Raw genomic sequence first — 18,584 nt, 5'->3', positions numbered from 1 at the left:
ATGTGAGTGTCGCATCTTATTTCAGCGAGGATCTTTGTGAGGAGCCCGTGGAGCTTGGCACAGGTGGAGGAGCAGCAGAATCTTCAGTCTACGCTAGATTGACTGAAGATTCTACTGGTGTATGCTAGATGGTTGCATACACCGGTAGTCACTCTGGCCTCTCCTGTTGTGAACAGTTTTCTGAGAACGTTTCTGTGTCTACTAGAAGTCACCTGGTCTCTGTGTTTGTTCGATCCTAGGGGTTTTGTCGCCTCATTCGAGAACTCACCAGTGAATACCTGCCTGCTCGCTCCGCCGATTCCACTGCCTCCACTCCACCCTTCGAGCTTCCAGCTCTCTTCCATTCCCACCTCGCATTTACCTTCGGAACCGCTGCACACCCTCTCTCCCTAACCCGCACCGAAGTAAGCCTGTTCCTGTTTCCCCTCCGATCACTCATTCTAAGCCCGTCATAACTAAGTTCTCGTTTCAGGCCAACCTGGTCGAGTGGTCCTCACCCTTCCGCTGATGTCCGGGAAATAGATTTTATTTTGTCCTGTTGTAAATAAATCACTCACTCATCCCTATCCAACGTGTGGTTACTGCATGTGGGTCCGTAAATTGAAACCCATCATGTCAATCAGTGGCCAAGCCTGAAACAAATATTGAAAGATGAAGAAATTCTTTTTGATATTTTTGCAATATTTAGCTAGCAGTTATGTGAAATGTACTTATATTTAATTGTAGCTCTAATTTTTTTATATGTGCAATGTTTTAGGCTTTATTAGTTACATTTATAGTGATTTTCTAAACTTCTCTTAAGAGTAATACTACTGTCTTAGTCCTGTCACGTTAACAAAGAAATTAGGATAATTGCAAAACTGTTCAGTGTTTACAATATAAGGCTTCAGTAGTTAATCTATACAAAGGCTGTTTTGCCTTAATTTTTTTATTTTTTTGAAAAGTCTAAATGTTATATTGCACTAATAAAATATATATTTTGCAGGCTTCAAGAGGATCAGCGTGTGAAGATCACTTTATAATGATTTGAAAAAGGTAGATTAATATGTTAGTGAAATTAAGCACATAAGAGTGATATAATGACAAACTGATGAACAAAAACAAAATGTTGTCCTGTTATTGTCATTGTACTTAAGGTTGCCATGGCTACAGAAATTGGAGGAGCATCCTTAGATGACACAATACAACCAGCTGTGCGATTCCTCATGTCCCATGAACTGGAAGTCCAGTTCAACCTTTTTGGCCAACATTGGAAACAAGCTCTTGGACCTGCGTCTCTTTGATGTTTTGTATGGTAAATATCAGTTTTTATTGTCAGAGTAACTTTTTTTTTTACTTTTCTTTCTTAAACATATGTTAATTTATTTTGGTTGTTTTATGCTTTTGTTTGTTATTTTTAGTAATGTTTTTAGGTTAAAAATTGAGTCTTCAATTTTTGGTTTTATTTGAACAGTATTCTTTCACTGTTGTTAAGAACTTAAAAATTTGAAGGTAATATTGTTTGCATTTCAAACAATATTAAAATAACCACAAAACCACGATAGAACCTAGTAGTTGATTTATATAGATGGATATATTTTAAATTTACAGTAAGAATATAGTTTCTGTACATAATAATGATGACTCAAGAGTCCTTTGATTATGGCATATCTCTGCAAGCATTTTTGCCCCATGAAGGGGGAGATGCAAATCTCATGAATGTTACATTGTGCTAAAATGAAACACTAATACAATTTCTACCTTTGCTTGTTATTTCAGGGGACTTAAAAGAAATTATCCATCTACAGAATCACACAAGCATACAGCAAAGACTCTCGAAGTGGTTTACTGGAGCCCGAGTGGAAGTGGAAATAGACTAGAGAGACTGCCAGTTCAAACTCAGGTTGGGAGGTCTTTCAAGATGGACAGTTTCAGTAAAGTATGAGAGATTTCAAATTTAAGCATGCATATGGCATGTAGGTTATTTTTTAAAAATGTTTAACAAAAATGTATTGTGAAAGATCTATATAGGTGTGTATATTCACATTGTGTGTATCAATGTGAATATACGTGTATAAAGTTATATAGATAGTATTTAGATGTATACATTTATAGACCTGTAGGAAAATATGTAGGTGTCTTTATTTGTGTGCATCTATAGATATATATTTATAGATCTGTTTATAAGTTTGTTATAGTAAACTAGCTTCTGTTATTTTCAAAGATGTCGTGAATAATTGCAGATTTCTTTTGTGGCACCATTCCCTGAGTATTAATGAAGTTCTAATAATTGCTGTAGTGAGGTAAAAAATAACTCCTGACAATATTTTAAATTACTAAATAAAAGCCTTGAGCAAAATAAATTTTTCATCTCTTTTTTTTTTTTTTTTATTTGAACACGTTTTAAGCTAGACTTTGGATTGTTGATCAAGATTGCATATCTATGAATGTAATTCACATCCAGGTTAGATGAGAATTGTTCCTACAGGATTAAGGCATCTGGGTCCCGCTGAAAGCCCAGTCAGCACCCATTGAAATCAACCTGGGCAAACCCATGTGGGGCCACCATGGAAACCGTGGACAAACCCACTTGGTACCCATATTCTAGCCCAGTTCAGACCCAATAGGGACCCACGTAAATATTCTTGACAGCACCCTAGTGGGCCACAGATGGGCCTCATGTAAGTTAACCATGTGGGACCCACTGAAAACCCAGTCAGCACCCATTAAAATCTACTTGGGCAAACCCATGTGGGGCCACCATGGAAACCGTGGACAAACCCTTTTGGGACCCATATTCTAGCCCAGTTCAGACCCAATTGGGACCCAGGTAAATATTCCTGACAGCACCCTAGTGGGCCACAGATGGGCCTCATGTGAGTTAACCACATGGGCCCACTGAAAACCCAGTTAGCACCCATAAAAATTTACTTGGGCAAACCCATGTGGGGCCACCATGGAAACCGTGGACAAACCCACTTGTTACCCATATTCTAGCCCAGTTCAGACCCAATTGGGACCCACGTAAATATTCTTGACAGCACCCTAGTGGGCCACAGATGGGCCTCATGTGAGTTAACCATGTGGGACCCACTGAAAACCCAGTCAGCACCCATTAAAATCTACTTGGGCAAACCCATGTGGGGCCACCATGGAAACCGTGGACAAACCCACTTGGTACCCATATTCTAGCCCAGTTCAGACCCAATTGGGACCCACGTAAATATTCCTGACAGCACCCTAGTGGGCCACAGATGGGCCTCATGTGAGTTAACCACATGGGCCCCACTGAAAACCCAGTTAGCACCCATAAAAATTTACTTGGGCAAACCCATGTGGGGCCACCATGGAAACCGTGGACAAACCCACTTGGTACCCATATTCTAGCCCAGTTCAGACCCAATTGGGACCCACGTAAATATTCCTGACAGCACCCTAGTGGGCCACAGATGGGCTTCATGTGAGTTAACCATGTGGGACCCACTGAAAACCCAGTTAGCACCCATTAAAATCTACTTGGGCAAACCCATGTGGGGCCACCATGGAAACCGTGGACAAACCCTTTTGGGACCCATATTGCCTGCCCACTTATATCCCATATGGGGCCCACCTAGGTGTGCTGGCTGGGGTGCTACACCATTTTAGTTGATTTATGACAGAAAATCCCATAAGAATAGACTGACATTTGTAATTGTAAAATGGAAAATTACAAAATATTCAAAGAATATGAATATGTTCACAAACCGCTTTATTTTGGAAAAGCTTGACTGGAATGCAACCAACAGCACATCGCCTATTATTTAGGCAATGCACTCTATTTATGTATTTGGACTGAAGTCTGTGACCGTAAGTCGACAAAAAGAAAAAGTTCACGGAGCATCAATACTCTCGCGAGGCAAGCTGCAATGGAATACAGCTAACAATATTTATGTATCAGTTTAAAGTTGTTTGTTTAAATTTCTAGCTTTTTACTACACAAAATTACATTAAAGAACATTAAAATGTGTGGCCTTTTATTTATTTATTTTCTGGCAATGTGACAAAATGTGAAGAAAAAAGAAAGGTCAGCTTATTCTTATTTGTCTTTTGTTTCCTCAGGTTTCTGAAGTTTTTCCCGAACAGTAATTTGTATTCGACTTTAGGGGGCAGAGTTTGCCATAAAACCTGTTTTCTGACGGAAATGATGCAATTTTTCTCTACTCTGCAGTGCAGAGTGTAATACCTTTGAGGTTTTAACTTCCAACTACCTTTTGTCTCTTTAATCTCCTTATATGGCTTAACTTTATCAAATTGTTTCCATTTCTACGTCAATGGGTGATAAGCCCAGGGCTGTCTGTCGAAAATAAATAATAGATAAATCAAAGATTAGGGGAATGGATAAATAAATAAATAAAAAAGCCGATTTGTGGGTCTGAAATGAGTTTTGCTTCTTTACTTTCCCAATAATCACATTTCAGATTAATCTGTTTATAAACCTGTAAGCAGCTCAAGGCATTGACTAGAACACTTACATCTATTCACTCACTTAAGCTTCACTTTTGTGACTGGTAACACAAAGTTAAGCCCATTTTTGCCACTGATCTCTGAAATCTGCTAGAATGAGTTCATTCAATGTTGTCTTCACTTGTTTCAGTTCAGCAACAGCCTAAATACATTTCAGACTTATCAAATTCTTCTCCTAACCAGGGGGATGTACAGGTAGCTTCCTGTTAGTATTTAGGTAACAGTTTGAGACAAAGGGAGCATGGATTTAGTTCTGTTACAGGGCCCACTTTATCTAAAAATCTGACCCCTGAAGTCAGATGCAGTCTCTTTGCTGATAATCTTTTCTCCATTAATCGTTTTGTGGAACACTTTGTAACTTTGCAAAAAAAAAAAAAAAAAAATAGGTACGTGAAGTGGATATTTAATATTAATAATGTCATGTCACTGTCAGGATGCCATAAAATAAACCTGAAACTCCCTCCACTCACATCCTTTTTTTCTGTGGCTAAATACAGTTGTACTGTAAATATTTCTTAAGTTAGTTAGAGGACATTAGTATGCAAACAGCATCATGAAGACAGAGGAAACAACAGACGGGTTATGGATTTAGCTGTGGGAAAGTTGTAAGCTGTGTTGTGGTGGAGGGTGACTTACAGTCAGCTGCATGGGTATCATAGGGTAATTGTTCAGGAGAGAACTACTGACTGGAAGGGAGTTGTTTCTAATTGGTTTTCTTGTGTGACATTTTGTGCTGAAACTAAATGTTGAGGAAAAAAAATACCTGGAAGAACAGGATCTGTGCCTTTTTCGGTTATATTTTCTTGTTGAACATGCACAATAAAATGCATATAGATGCTAGTTCTGGGAGCAGCCTCATTATAAGTGACAGGCTGAGGAAGAGCATAAGCCAGAGACGCAGCCAAGAGGTGCATATTAACTCTGGGGGAGCTGCGCAACTTGGGTGGAAGGACCTGTTGAGAGATTTTTAGTGATGCGGTACATAAATCTGGCCTTTTTGGAAAATTAACAACAACGAGATTAGTCATGTGGTAAAGTATTGTGGAAGAATGTGTTTTGTGTTCATGTATACAAAACAAAAAAGTACCTTCTGGCCTAAAGCCAAAGCGTTATGTGTAGCGGGTAACATCCTCTCTGCGAAACATGGGGATGGCACTATGATGGGTTTGTCCATTTGAAATCTTTCTTTGACCCGATTTAGTCCATCATAGTTAAGGATTGTGTTACAAAATCGACTATAAGCTCGGCCCCTGACGCTGAAAAGCTCAATTTCCGAAAATGTAAATAAAGACCATCTGCTTCAATATGTAAATACCACCCTGACTCCTCCAATCAGGACGTCTCTAACGACTGGACCCGCCCACTTTACCACGACTCTCTGCCCCTATTGGTCAAAATGCGCAGGCCTGCTCACGTTAACGTGCTTCTGTTCCCTCCTTCCGGGATGTTGGGCCGCCCACAGGATCGAGGACAAAAACAATCGTGCATCCCTCTGACAGTGCTGCGCAAACAAGGAGGTCCAGGCGAATTAAAAGAGCGGTTAGATATACTTAAACAGTTTTTGTCTTTCAGCCGACACGACAGCTTCGGGGGAGAAATGGTGTCTCCGGTAACAGTGGTGAGTATCGGCGTCAAAACCGGCGTTTTAAACAGTCACGTAGGGAGAAGAAAAGCGGCGTCAGTTTATTTTCCACAGCGAAACATTCTCTGTGCTTTCTGGACTATTATTTAATCGCTAATAATAACAACAATAATCATAGAAATGTAGTTCCTGCATGTGTTCTGGAAACACAATACGGAAACTTTGGTTGTTTTTTTCCCCCTAGTATCTGTTTCATTTGTCATTTTTCGGCGTTGCGGCGGTTCTGTCAGTTTTGAGGAGATTGCTCATGTTGCAGAAGGGAGCCCCGACTGAAAAGGAAAGAAAGCGCCTCATCATGTGACTCAGTCGAGCCTTTCTTTGCCTTATTTTCTTTCCCGGATCCCCTCAGTGAACGCATGCGCCAAGCAGGACCCGCATATGGCTCTCCTTCTGTCTCCTCTGCTTTTAGCACAGCTGTACGTCGACTCCTCCGTGGCGACATAACCCGGGAAGTCGTTTTATTTTGACACACACACACACAAAAACCCAAAACAAACAAACAAACAAAAAAATAAATAAATAAATAAGACGCTCATGAATAATTTACTTTGAAAGAGTCTCTATGAAATGTTACCCCGCCTGGAGGGGCCTTGAAGAATGGTGTGGGGTGTCTTGGCCTGTGGTGAACCCCGATGTGTGAGGGGAGCCTGTGTGGAGGAATGTCTGCCATACAGACGAGTTGCCTGAGTGATAACGATGCTGTGCAGGTTGGCGGTTTTCCCCATGAAAACTAGGAACTGCAGTTCCAGGAAAATCCCTTGAAACCGTTTTCTGAGCCTTTAAAGGGAAATCTACTCGTAAAAACTTCACACGACTTAAGAGTAGTCAGTTTTTATCCGTCTAACCTTAATTTCAAATACTCTTAAGTGGTGCGTCATTTTGATGTGGGAGGATAATGATAAATGGTGTTTGTTGTTTTCTTGTTTACAAAAAAAACACAAAAAAAACAACAACATAGTAAATGCCTGGCATTCAGTACTCTGGGGAAGCATCGAACATCTAGAGACTCATTTTTCCAGAGCTGTTCAAGAGTGCCTCTGAAAATCATTTTCAAATCTCCAGTCTGGATGAAGGTCAGGCCTGGGAATGCACTATTATAACACAATAAGCTTTGATGTAAACCATCCTGTTTCAATTCTGGCTGTTTATTTATAGTCATTGTGCTGTACGGCGAACTTCCGGCGCAGTCCGAGGTCCTATGCAGCTTAAATCAGGTTTACTTTTAAGGATTAAACAGAACTGTAGCTCCATCCATCTTCCTATGTCTGACATTTCCTGCCCTTACTAATATTTCTTTTTTAATATTTAAATTTTGTCCCCTTTGACCACAGTGCCTTCAGTTTACCTCTAAACTTCTCTGCAACTTTGTATTACGTTGTGTTCTTTTGTCTTCATGATCATTTTTTCACTCAGTGTTCTCCTGAAGTCGTCCGAAGTTCTCACAATACAACAGGATTATGTGCTAACTGACCTGTGTGGGCTGTTACGTGTACTAGTTTTTATTTAGAGATGCCAGAGTCTATATTTTTATTTCTAAAAAAAAAAAAAAAAAAACTGCCAAAAACTCTGAGTCATTTTCCTTTCACTTCATATGTATATGTTGCTTTATTTGACCTAAATAACAGACATACATAGGTACAAGTAATCATCTTTAACTTGTTACTTACAGTGTGCATTCATGTTTGTGGTTCCAGCAAATTGGGGAAAAACATCAAGGGGAACTGGTACTTTTGCAAAGCTTTGCATCTGTTAAGCTCTTAAAATGAAAAGTATCAAAGTCAAATGAAACATCCGAAGGTGTTTATTACCCCATAAATGCCATCATTTGTATCATTTGTGTGCAAAGGAACCTACATTTTTGCCCTTGTTTTTATTTCTGTCTCTAAACTAGGTTTTGATAAACACTGCCATGCTCGGCACCATCTGCCAAACCAACTGTTGTGTGCTCATAAGGGAAGTTATCAAGTTTTTGTCCTTCTGCAGATGGCATCAAATCAAACACAATTTCATAAAAAAAATAAAATATTTTCACCCGTCACCAAGAAATACTTTTTGTAGGCCCATCATTATACATTTGATCTAATTAGGTGATTTTCTACATTTCTCTAATATAAAAGTAATAAGTGTTAGTTGTATTGAATTGGTCTTTCGGAAAATGAGCATTGTCATATTAAAATGCCAGCTGTGCCTGCTAGGTTCTTTCTTGTTGTACGCTTGCCCTCTTCCAGATTGAGTGTCTGAGTGTCTTTAAATATTTCGGTGTATCATGTTACATACCCACAGTGGTTGGGTAGACGCCATCCTGGATGGATCTTATTTGGCACTTCAGTGCGTCTAGTATGTGTTGGCTGCTATGATAGTTGCTTGTTTGTTCCTGGACTAAATCTTCCAGGCTAAATCAGATCTCAGAGAAATTACTCATGGACATAACAGTTTGTCAACAACTTTCATTTGTGTCATTAGGTTTTCTGTTTATTTTTTTAACTTGTAACCTGCATCGTTTGTTGTTTCATGTAGCCTGAGAAATACAACCTGCACATGTCTGGAAAATATATCAGGAAAAAAGAAATATGAATCTCAGTTATTGGATATTTTTTACTTTGTGTGGTCTTTCCACCTCTTTGATCACCAAAATATCCCATGACTTTCTTGTAACGGTCAAGCCAATCATTAACAGTGTTATGGTTCAACAGTCAACAGGGAAACAGGTGTTTGCCATGCAGATTAATGTTTATTGACATCCCTGGTAAATATATAAAACAGGCTTTGAAATAAATTAAGCTTTTTATGCTTTTAATATAATCCTGTCATGTAAAAATATATAACTTTTGACACAATCACTATGCATGTACATTTTAATAGGTGCATCAATGCTGCACATCTTAAAATTCCTATTAAATAAATGTACATGCATTTTTTTATTGTTTTAAATTGATCACACTATTAGATAACTTTAATTTAAATTATTTTAAGATTTTTTAAAAACATTTTCCACTGGTTCTAGTAATATGGATGGAGGTTTACGTGTCAAAGCAACCTCTGCACAGTAACAAACTTCATTTTATTGTGTCATTAATCAAACGTCTACATAGTAGTAAAAAAATTAATTTTGCTCGCTTCTAAATTAAGGAAGTTAACAGCCGACTGTCTAATTAGGACTAACAGTTGTCATTAATACCTCTCTGGCCGCAGTGTTCGCACAGTCAAACTTATGTCTCATGGAAAGTAAAACTATAGCTAGACAAACTTTGTGTCTCGATGAACTTTAAGATATTCACGTTGAGACGGTATCAACAATATCAACAGTATTAACCGGAATCTCGGAACAGAAAAGCGAGATCAGTCAAGAGAAAAATAATATAAATATATAAAATACTGCTTGTATTTTAGCAAGTAATATTTTTTTAATTCTTCTCAGATATTCATATTCATTAATTTTATTAATGTTTTTTTTTTTAAATATCTTACCTCTCTTAACTATATTTTCACCCTTTTAACACCAAACACATACATTTGTATTCGATCTCAAGCAAAACTCTATTACCTATTGCTTATTAATGAATGACAAACAGCACAACATGAATATGTTGGGGTTTTGCTGTACAGACACATGATAAAAATGGTGGTGATGTTGGCTAGTCTGATACTACTGGCTCTGTTTATGCCTCCGATCGGCTCCCTTTTGGCCTTGGTAGCCACTACATGGACTCTCACACACAGGACGGAAAAGTGCATAATGCTGAGATGTGACTTAGCTCCCGTGACTTGTTTCACCTTCTTTTCCAGGAATCTGATAATATTTCAAATAAATGCACAAGTTGTTCCAGGGTTCTTCTGTCTGCAAAATTGCAGCTCAACTGATTCTGTAAATTTGAAGTTCAAAAAATAAAATTAAAAGAACTGATAGGAAAAACTACAATTTAGATATTTAACCTACCATTTAGATCTTTTCAAATATCATTGTTTATAATAAAAACTATTTAATGTCCATTTCAGCATAATTAAATAACTGGTTTCAGCACAGAATTGTACTTATTTAAAATAAAATAAGAAATTCTAGATATGATCATTCACCCTTTCTAGTCCAGAGAGATAAAACGCTTTTTGCCACTTTATTAGGTACACCTTTCTCTATTAGGTTGGACCTCTTTTTGTCTTAAGAACTGCCCTGATTCTTCATGGCATGAATTAGCTATCACCAACCTCCCTGAGTGTTTGTTCCATATTGCCATGACTGGATAATTTATTTGCTGGAGTCACAGGTTGCAGACCTGGCTGGTGTAACGGCATATTTTACAACCTGAGTTTAAGCATCTCGAAAGGCTGGTGCCCATGTAGCTGAAGTAATAAGCTGCATAAAAGGTCCTGCTTCAAGGACCTTTAAGCTTCTTCATCCCTCTTTTTCTTCAAAGAGTCTGAAGTAATGAGTCGGCTTTTGGTTTTGATCTAAAACTCTGAAAAGACAGTGTTATTTATTTGTATAAATTTATGTACAACATATATGCCTCCTTGTTATTCTTCTTAATCAAAGTGTCAGCGTCATGCTGGTTTCTCAAATTTTGCTCTGGAATGTTTGTGGACATATGATAAAGTGTGTGCCTGTTCCTTGTTGTTTTCCTGCTGGCTGCTGGATATATCAGACACACCAGGGCGATCTCAGATATCGTACTCCATCCTGTAGTGTAATTTAGTTCACTTTTGTATTGAGGTGTTGCACAATCTATGTCCTCTCTTTCCTCTGGGAGAATAGGCTGTTTGACCGACAGTAACCCCTCAGTCTCTCACTTTCTGTTCCCGTCTTCACCTCCTATTTCCCCCAGATGCCATTTAAAAGCTGATAAACCTTCCTCATATATTGTAGTCGTACCCTGAAAGACCTCCTGGTCCTTCTTTTCTCATTCTTTTCCTTCACCTTTATTTGAACTCTTGCAGTTTCCCTTTTACAAATCAACATCTTTTGCCCTGTCTTGTCAATCATTTTTCACAAGCACTGTTCTCCCTTCTTTCCTCTCTGTTTTTTTTTGTTCCACTTTTATCCTCCTTACTTCTGCTTCAGTGAACCCTCACTTAATTCCTATTCCTCTCAACATGACTTTTCCACTTCGTGTTTGTCTGCTGCTCTAGCTTGAGAATAATTCCCAGAACATTCTATGGTCTACGCTTTTTAATCCTGCTGGGCCTTTTTTCTTTTAACAGAAAAAATAATCTGACTGATAATGCATTAGGGAACTGGAACATGAGACTGAATATGTTTCTTAAGAACTTTAGTGATAAAAGGAGAAGATTGAAAAACTTGTATGGCAAAAAAAAAAAAGAAAAGATTACTTAGAGTCAGTGGCATGTGGCTGTAAACTTTTGCATTTCCCTTTTAGGTTTGCATTTCCCCTTTACCTCTTAGGCTAAGCAACAAGACACGTGCATGTCTAGTATGAATTATATGCAAACCAAGCATGACTTAATCACGTTCTACCCAACCCATGATATGTTTTAATTATTATTTTTTTGACAAAAAATGTTCAATTTCTGCACGTCACATTCAAAAAAAAGTGCTTTAGCTGCTTCTGTTATAATTAAATGCTAAATCTCCTTCCAGGTGAAGAGCGAAGGTCCCAAACTGGTGCCGTTCTTCAAGGCAACCTGTGTTTACTTCGTTCTGTGGCTGCCCACCTCGAGCCCTTCCTGGTTCAGTGCCCTCATCAAATGTCTGCCCATCTTCTGCCTGTGGGTGTTTCTGCTGGCTCATGGATTCAGCTTCCTCGGTGCTCACTCCAGCGCCCGCAAGATTCTGGCTGGTCTCATCTTTTCAGCTCTGGGTGATGCCTTTCTCATCTGGCAGGAGCAGGGATACTTCGTCCACGGTGAGAAGAATAATTGTAATATATTTTTAACAGAGATTATACGCTTGCAAAACAGGCATGATTCCTTGCCAGCTAACTACTAACTCTGTAAAACGCTTGAAAACTTTTTGTAAAAAAGCTTTAAAGACCACTTTTAGAAAACCTCCTGAAAATGTGAGATCTTGGGGTCAGCAAGTCTAAACAAACCAGTTATTTAAGAGGGATTTCAGATTTTGAAAATTAGCCCATCATTACAAACATTAAGATATTTAGACTTGGCCAAACTCTACTGGAACCTTTACTGGAAATATGTGCTTTGACCAGTTGAGATACAGATCACAGTCATCAGACCGAAGTCCAGTAGAAAACCAGCTAAGTGAAATAAAGAGTGCATATAAGAAAAACCAGATATGTGACACTGAAAATGAAGCTTGTCTGAAATATTAACATGGAGGAAACCAAAACTGTATTTTTGACTGGTCTCACTGGTTTGCCACATTTTTATCTTGATGATTAAAATTTCAGTTTGACAGAACACTGCTTTAAAGATTGCTGCAAGGAAAAATAAGCCCCAGGTGAACAGCAAAATATTTCTACCAAGGTCTAACAGTTTTGAATGCTGAGTGGTGGTCCACTTTATTTCCAGCCCACAAATAATCAACTCAACAATGATGGAAAAGTGAAAAAAAATTAGAGCATCTTCACATTTCAGAAGCTGCAGATAGGTGAAGTTTATTTACATTTTCCTGTGTACCCAGTAAAGTGAGTCACTCAACTGCATGATTAGAAGATACAATCCAGCTTTGATTTTTTTCCTTGTAGAAAATATACACTGGCAATGAAATCAAAACTGGGTGATCACATGAATTTCAACAGCAGCATTTTATAAAATACGGTGTTTTAAAAAAGCACCCACACTCCACAAATTTCTGCTCAGTATTTGAGTCTATGACTGAGTCAATCAAAACTGCAATTTTCTATTTTGTTGAAAGTGCTGATTCTTCTGCTTCTTCTATGCCTTGCAGGTCTTCTCATGTTCGCCATCACCCACATCCTGTATTCATCTGCCTTTGGGATGAAGCCAACAAACGTGCGCGCTGGCCTGGTGATCACTGCGGTGTCCGCCCTATGCTACCTCCTGCTGTACCCCTACCTGTCCGGACCCTTCACCTACCTGGTGGCCGTCTACATCGCTCTGATTGGCTTCATGGGCTGGAGAGCCATCGCAGGGCTGCAGCTAGCCAACGACCTCTGGACCTGGACCAAGCTGTCGGCCTGCCTGGGCGCCGTGCTCTTCATGGTCTCTGATCTCACCATCGCTGTCAACAAGTTCTGCTTTCCCGTGCCACACTCCCGAGCCATCATCATGGCCACCTACTACGCCGCCCAGATGCTCATAGCTCTGTCCGCTGTTGAGTGCCAGGATGCGGAGGTTTCCCGGAAGAGAACATGAGGTGACACGGTCTCCAGGAAACACGAGGCTGGGGAGATGTCTCCAACTCTGGCCTTGAGTGACCATGGACACACCTCACTGCCAGATCTCAAACCCCCAGCCTTCATCTTGGTGTGGCGCTCCCACACAATTGTTAACATGGCAAATGATCTACTACACGACAATCTCCCTGCTATCCCACTAGTATGGTAGTCTCATATGTATCTCTTTATAAAGAAGATACTGTAGTATTACTCCAGTCTCTCTCGAGTGCAATCAAACCTTAAAAAATGCTGTGTCTCAACCAAGTTATTAAGAAGGCAAGTGTAGAATTAATATCCTCCAATAGAACGCATTAATTTACTTGCAACTAGGTTGATTTAAGGGGAGCACGTTCCTGGGCACCTTCAAGTAGTGTGTATGAGAGAGTGATTTTCTGTGAGTGTGTGTTTGCAGTTTTGTGATTGATTTACACTGTTACCTCACTGTCCATACAGTGCTTTGATGCACAATCTCCATACAGATGTAAAGCCACACATTTGTACTTTCAGTGGTCCATTATGATAATTTACCAGTGCATTTCTTGTTTTTGCTTTAGTCATGTAAATTCTTCCAAAAGGGATATTTTTTATACCGTTGCCCTTATATGTGGCTGTAGGTCCCCCTTCACTAAGGGTGCTAATCTAGGAGCTAAGGGCATGTACATACCTATTTAATTAATTATCTGCAGTACCTTTCATTTTAATTCGTAACAACCTCTCTTCCTTTTGTTAGATATGGTCTTTACACTCTGACTGAGTCTGCTTAAATGAAGAGTATTTTTTTTCTTCCTTTAAGACCCCTTTGAATAACTAGATGAAAATAAGATGAGCAGTACATGTTGTTTTTGGAAGCTCAATCCTTCAGTTTTAGGATCTAATTGGCCCTGCAGGTGCAACATGTTTCATCATACATGCATCGCCTATAGAAGTTACACCTTCAACAGCACCGTACCCTACACCAACACATCATGCTGGTTTAGTTATTAGGCAGGTTCCTTGGGGGACTTGTTGTCTGACTCAATCAGCTGACCCGTGCTGTTTATGGTCGTGTTATGAAAACAGAAAAAGAAAGGGCTTTGTCGCTGGCTGGACTCATTTCGTTAATAAACTCTGCCAGCAGAGTCTGCAACTGTGAAGGCATTCACTCACTCGGAACGACGCGCACACAGATTTACGCAACGCGTAAACAAAAAGGAGCGGGTAGGCTTGGCAGAAACAGGGAGACAAGAGAAAGCGTCTTGCCGTGCAAGGGAACAGTTATCCCATTATTCCAGATTCTTTCTTCACACAGGAAATCTCTGAAATGTCCTCTACAGCTTATTCTCGGCAAGACAAATCATAGTTTTTTTTCCCCCTTCATTCCCACTGTTGTTCCTTTTAAGTTACTTTATTTTGAACTGTCCAACTGAACTAACTCTTCTGTTTTGCACGCCTTTTACAGTGTGAGTGTATTCATCTTAACTGTTGAGGGGCAGTCAGACTCAGCTCAAGTACTGCGACCCGACAGATGAAGCAGACACACTGGGTATGTTCAAGTATTTGTATAAAGACTCGTAACTCTCTCTTTTTACTCGCTCCTCTTTCTAACTGTAGTTGTGTTATATAAGTTACAGAATCTGTCAGTTTTGATTAGTTTTGGCTGAACAGATCCAAACTCTGGACTTTACTTTTTCTGTTTCTGGACATACTTTGCTTTATGATGCAGCGCCTTACTATCTTGAAATTTTCCATATTTACAACCACGAATCTTGGATAGATTTTATGTGACAGACTAGCACAAAGAAGGACATATCTACTGTATGTCGTAAAAGTCTTCTAGCGTATTTCTCTACCAGCTTTCTCTTCCTCGTTCGGAACGTCCATTTTCTTACAACCGGTCTAAGAGGTTTTCTTCCAGAATTATCTTGAATTTAACTCCCTCCATCACCCTGTCCACCCGCAATTTAGTTTAAGTTAATTTCCTTGAGAGACAAAGTATTTTTGATTTAACTGAATTAAAATTTTTTGGGAGCTCAACCAATAGTTGCCCTGTCAGGAGATTCTCCGCACCTGCACAGTCAGCATTTCAGAAGTCCTGAAAAAACTTGACTGAACTAATAAGGGATCACATTTTGCCCTGTAAGAATATGCTTTAGGAACCGAGAGGATTACAAAGACTGACATGGAATAACCTCCATGCCTGTTTACGCTATAAACAGGCATGGAAAGTGATTGCTCCTCATTCTGGGTCAATGACCCACAGAGTTGCCAGTATCATCAAAAACACACACGCACATCAAAATTTGTTTGCATCACACGAGCCACTGAAACGAGATCTGCAGACAGATGCCAACAATGAAAATCACCAGTTCCCAGCAGCCATTTTTGATCACTGCTTTATCAGACAGTTCCTCAATCTCCTTTTGCCGTGTCAGTGCATTTGTCAGCACTAAGGTTCTGCTTTGTCTGCTGATCTCTTTCACTGCTCTGCACATATGAGCACTTGTCTTGTGTTCCATGTTTTAATTAATCCTCCCGGCATGGCAGAGTTCTTGCACAGAGTTTTCCACTCTGATAAAAATAAACCTTTGCGCTTAGAAGCTATCAGAGGTCTACTAGAAGACATGCATTAGTCCGCCTGCTCCGTCCTCATAAGATAGAGTAAGTGGAGTGAATAAAGAAGGGAAGTAGAGAAGATGGATAACACAGATGATTCTAGCGTACAGTCTCGAGTTGAACCAAGAGGGGGCTGGTAATATTAAGCCAGGCGGTCTTATTTATCCTCAGTGTGTGGGCAATTTATGTAAGCACTGCTTGTTTGTGCGGAGCCAGAAAAAAGCCGTCTGACTTTTGTTCCTTCTTCTGGAATGGTCCCACGCCAGATGCACGATTCACTGAAGTATCCCTAAAATATTCTTGAGGAAGCATATGTCTTTTGGAACAAGTATTTTTAGAGCGTGTTGTATAGTCATGGTTGAGTTGTTCTGTTGAAATCCTTTTCATTGAGTCATCAAATGCGTTGGAAAAGTATTAAAACCTCTTGAACCTTTTGACATTTGTCATAACAGCCACAAAGCTCAGTATGTTTTGATGGGATTTTTGACGTGTTTGACAAACAGAAAGCTGTGCTGTTGGGATTTAGTTGAAAAAGGAAGTGATCACAAATAATCAGAAAATTGTGCCATCAACTTCTATTCAACCCCATCGGGTCAGTGCTTTGCTGCTGGTTATTTGACGTATGAAGGGAGAACGAGCCTCCTGCAGGACCCTCCAACTTGCCTTGTAGACTCCCATTTTCTCCCAAGTTTGGAGATACTCATGCAATTTAAAGTCTGCTTTAAATTTCTCCACATCTTTATCCTTGACCTGTCCAGTCTTCTCCTCAATCGCCAAGATTTTCTCTAATGTTTTCTGACAAACCTCCGAGACCTTCAGATGCAAGATCACTTTTCTAATATCACCTTTGAAGGCAGCTAACTGGAATGGATTTTATATTAGGGTGAAAGGGGCCAAATGTATATGCTTACCACATTTTGTATATTTTTTGTGGGATCAAAATGTAGAAAACCAATTACGATTCACCTTCACAGAATCATAACCTACTTTGTTTTGGTCTATGACATATAATATGAATAAAATACTCTGGTGTCTTGTTGCAACATGAAACGTGAACATTTTTATCAAGGTAATAAATCTTTTGCAAGGCACTGTATATTTGATCGAGGCAGAAGTAACAAGAAGCTGTTTATAGTACTGGATCTCGCATATCAAACACCCTTTTTGTCTCCAGCTCAGCGTTGCATATGACCGTCCTTTGCCCCAGGAATGTTATTGTTGAGCGGCATTTCACTTAGAATAAGGCGAGCCGTTGAAATATGACACACAGCGGGAAGAGTCTCCCCCCATCCATCAGGTTAGCTCCCATCCTGTTCCCCCACAGGTGGCAGACCAGCAGGCGCATCACTTTACCCTGCTCTGTCAACAACGCTGTTGTTCTGAGCTTTTCATGCACAGACAAAAGGAGACCTGGGAGAGTCTGAATGCGTTTGGTCTGAGTTAAGCTGGAACCAATTGCTGTTGCATTATAAAAAATACGTGTTCTGAAAAATGCTATCCTTTGAGTTTCTATTTCTCTTTTGTCTGTGTTTAATCAATTTTCTTGTAATTTTTACTTTGAAATATTTGCTGTTAATGCACTGTGCTCATGACCATCAGTGGGTGACAGTCGATACAATAAGCTGGAAAGTTTTTTTGTCTACTCCTGCATGACAGATTGAGTACATTCTCCATGTGATTGAAGCATTAAACACTCAGAGGTTTTATGGTGATAGTTCCCCACCATCAGTACAGGTTTATGAGAAGTATCTAAATTGTATTCAAGCTGCTGTGTGCTGCACTTTTTTATATCTAGGGTAAGGCCAGCCAGTCTTTAAAACTTGATCTTACAACAGACATGTTTTTTTTCAGTACCTTATCAATTTCAAGTATAATCTACATACTTTTTTTTTTATTTTGCTAGAAAACAACTAAAAAAAGAAAAGTCATTTTAAAAGAATATTTTTTTTTCTTTGAAGAAAAAAAATATTTTGAAGTGTTATCAACCCTGATGTGTACAACTTCCTTTAAAGTATTATCCTTTCAGTTCCAGAAAGTGAGAACCTAAAATATAAATTTGGTCATTTGTTTTTTGTGTACAACAATATTTATTTCCACAAACAAACAAAACTAGTTATCAAAGCTAATAAACATGCATCATTTCTTACAGTTTACTTATTGTCCTTGATTTTCACTTTGAGATTGATTTATTATTTTTTTCCCCCATGACTGTGGAGATTATATAATTTGTTTGCTGTTGTGAAACTCTGCAATGAATGTGAATATCTGTTGGAGAAATAAATGCAATTGCAATGCAACTTCAGCATAATGTCATTTGGGCTTTGTTCTTTCCTGGAAACCAGAGGTTCTGCATTGAAAATGTCAGCTGATATTTATAACTGCAGTGTTTTGTGTTTTGTTTGAAGCTGCTGGTCCTCAGCTGGTAAAGTGCCGTGATGGCAGAAAGGGCCGGAGGACAACGGAAAGCTCTGTTCTGGTAACTGCTGCGCTCTGTTGTCCCACTGAGGTGGAAAATTTGCTTTCAGCACCCTTTAACCCTTGAAACCAGGGACTCA

At 39.3% G+C, this 18,584-nt stretch overlaps 1 protein-coding gene and 1 long non-coding RNA gene across 2 annotated transcripts; both read left to right on the top strand.

Annotated features, from left to right (window-relative positions):
• On the top strand, nucleotides 1–1,884 carry LOC129361208 (uncharacterized). The gene is made up of 4 exons (XR_008606136.1): nucleotides 1–404; nucleotides 986–1,035; nucleotides 1,137–1,294; nucleotides 1,759–1,884. It is a non-coding gene; the product is annotated as an uncharacterized LOC129361208 (long non-coding RNA).
• A 4,030-nt stretch (nucleotides 1,885–5,914) lies between these two features.
• tmem86a (transmembrane protein 86A) lies at nucleotides 5,915–18,331 on the top strand. Its single transcript, XM_055031948.1, has 3 exons — nucleotides 5,915–6,100; nucleotides 11,718–11,982; nucleotides 12,987–18,331. The coding sequence occupies exons 1-3, from the start codon at nucleotides 5,927–5,929 to the stop codon at nucleotides 13,412–13,414; spliced, it is 867 nt and encodes a 288-aa protein (XP_054887923.1). The 5' UTR covers nucleotides 5,915–5,926; the 3' UTR covers nucleotides 13,415–18,331.
• Nucleotides 18,332–18,584: the final 253 nt, after the last annotated feature.

Source organism: Poeciliopsis prolifica, unplaced genomic scaffold (assembly GCF_027474105.1).
Source record: "Poeciliopsis prolifica strain line A6 unplaced genomic scaffold, Auburn_PproV2 SCAFFOLD001, whole genome shotgun sequence".
Taxonomy (NCBI): Eukaryota; Metazoa; Chordata; class Actinopteri; order Cyprinodontiformes; family Poeciliidae; genus Poeciliopsis; species Poeciliopsis prolifica.
Note: the sequence above shows the minus strand (reverse complement) of the source record. Positions and strands in the feature narration are given on the sequence as shown.

What these genes read in the sequence shown, in the direction of transcription:
- tmem86a (XM_055031948.1), top strand. Translation starts at nt 5,927, where the DNA reads ATGTTGGGCCGCCCACAGGATCGAGGACAAAAACAATCGTGCATCCCT. An exon ending in TGGTGTCTCCGGTAACAGTG is followed by an intron (nt 6,101 to 11,717) that starts GTGAGTATCGGC and finishes ATCTCCTTCCAG; the next exon opens with GTGAAGAGCGAAGGTCCCAA. An exon ending in GCAGGGATACTTCGTCCACG is followed by an intron (nt 11,983 to 12,986) that starts GTGAGAAGAATA and finishes TATGCCTTGCAG; the next exon opens with GTCTTCTCATGTTCGCCATC.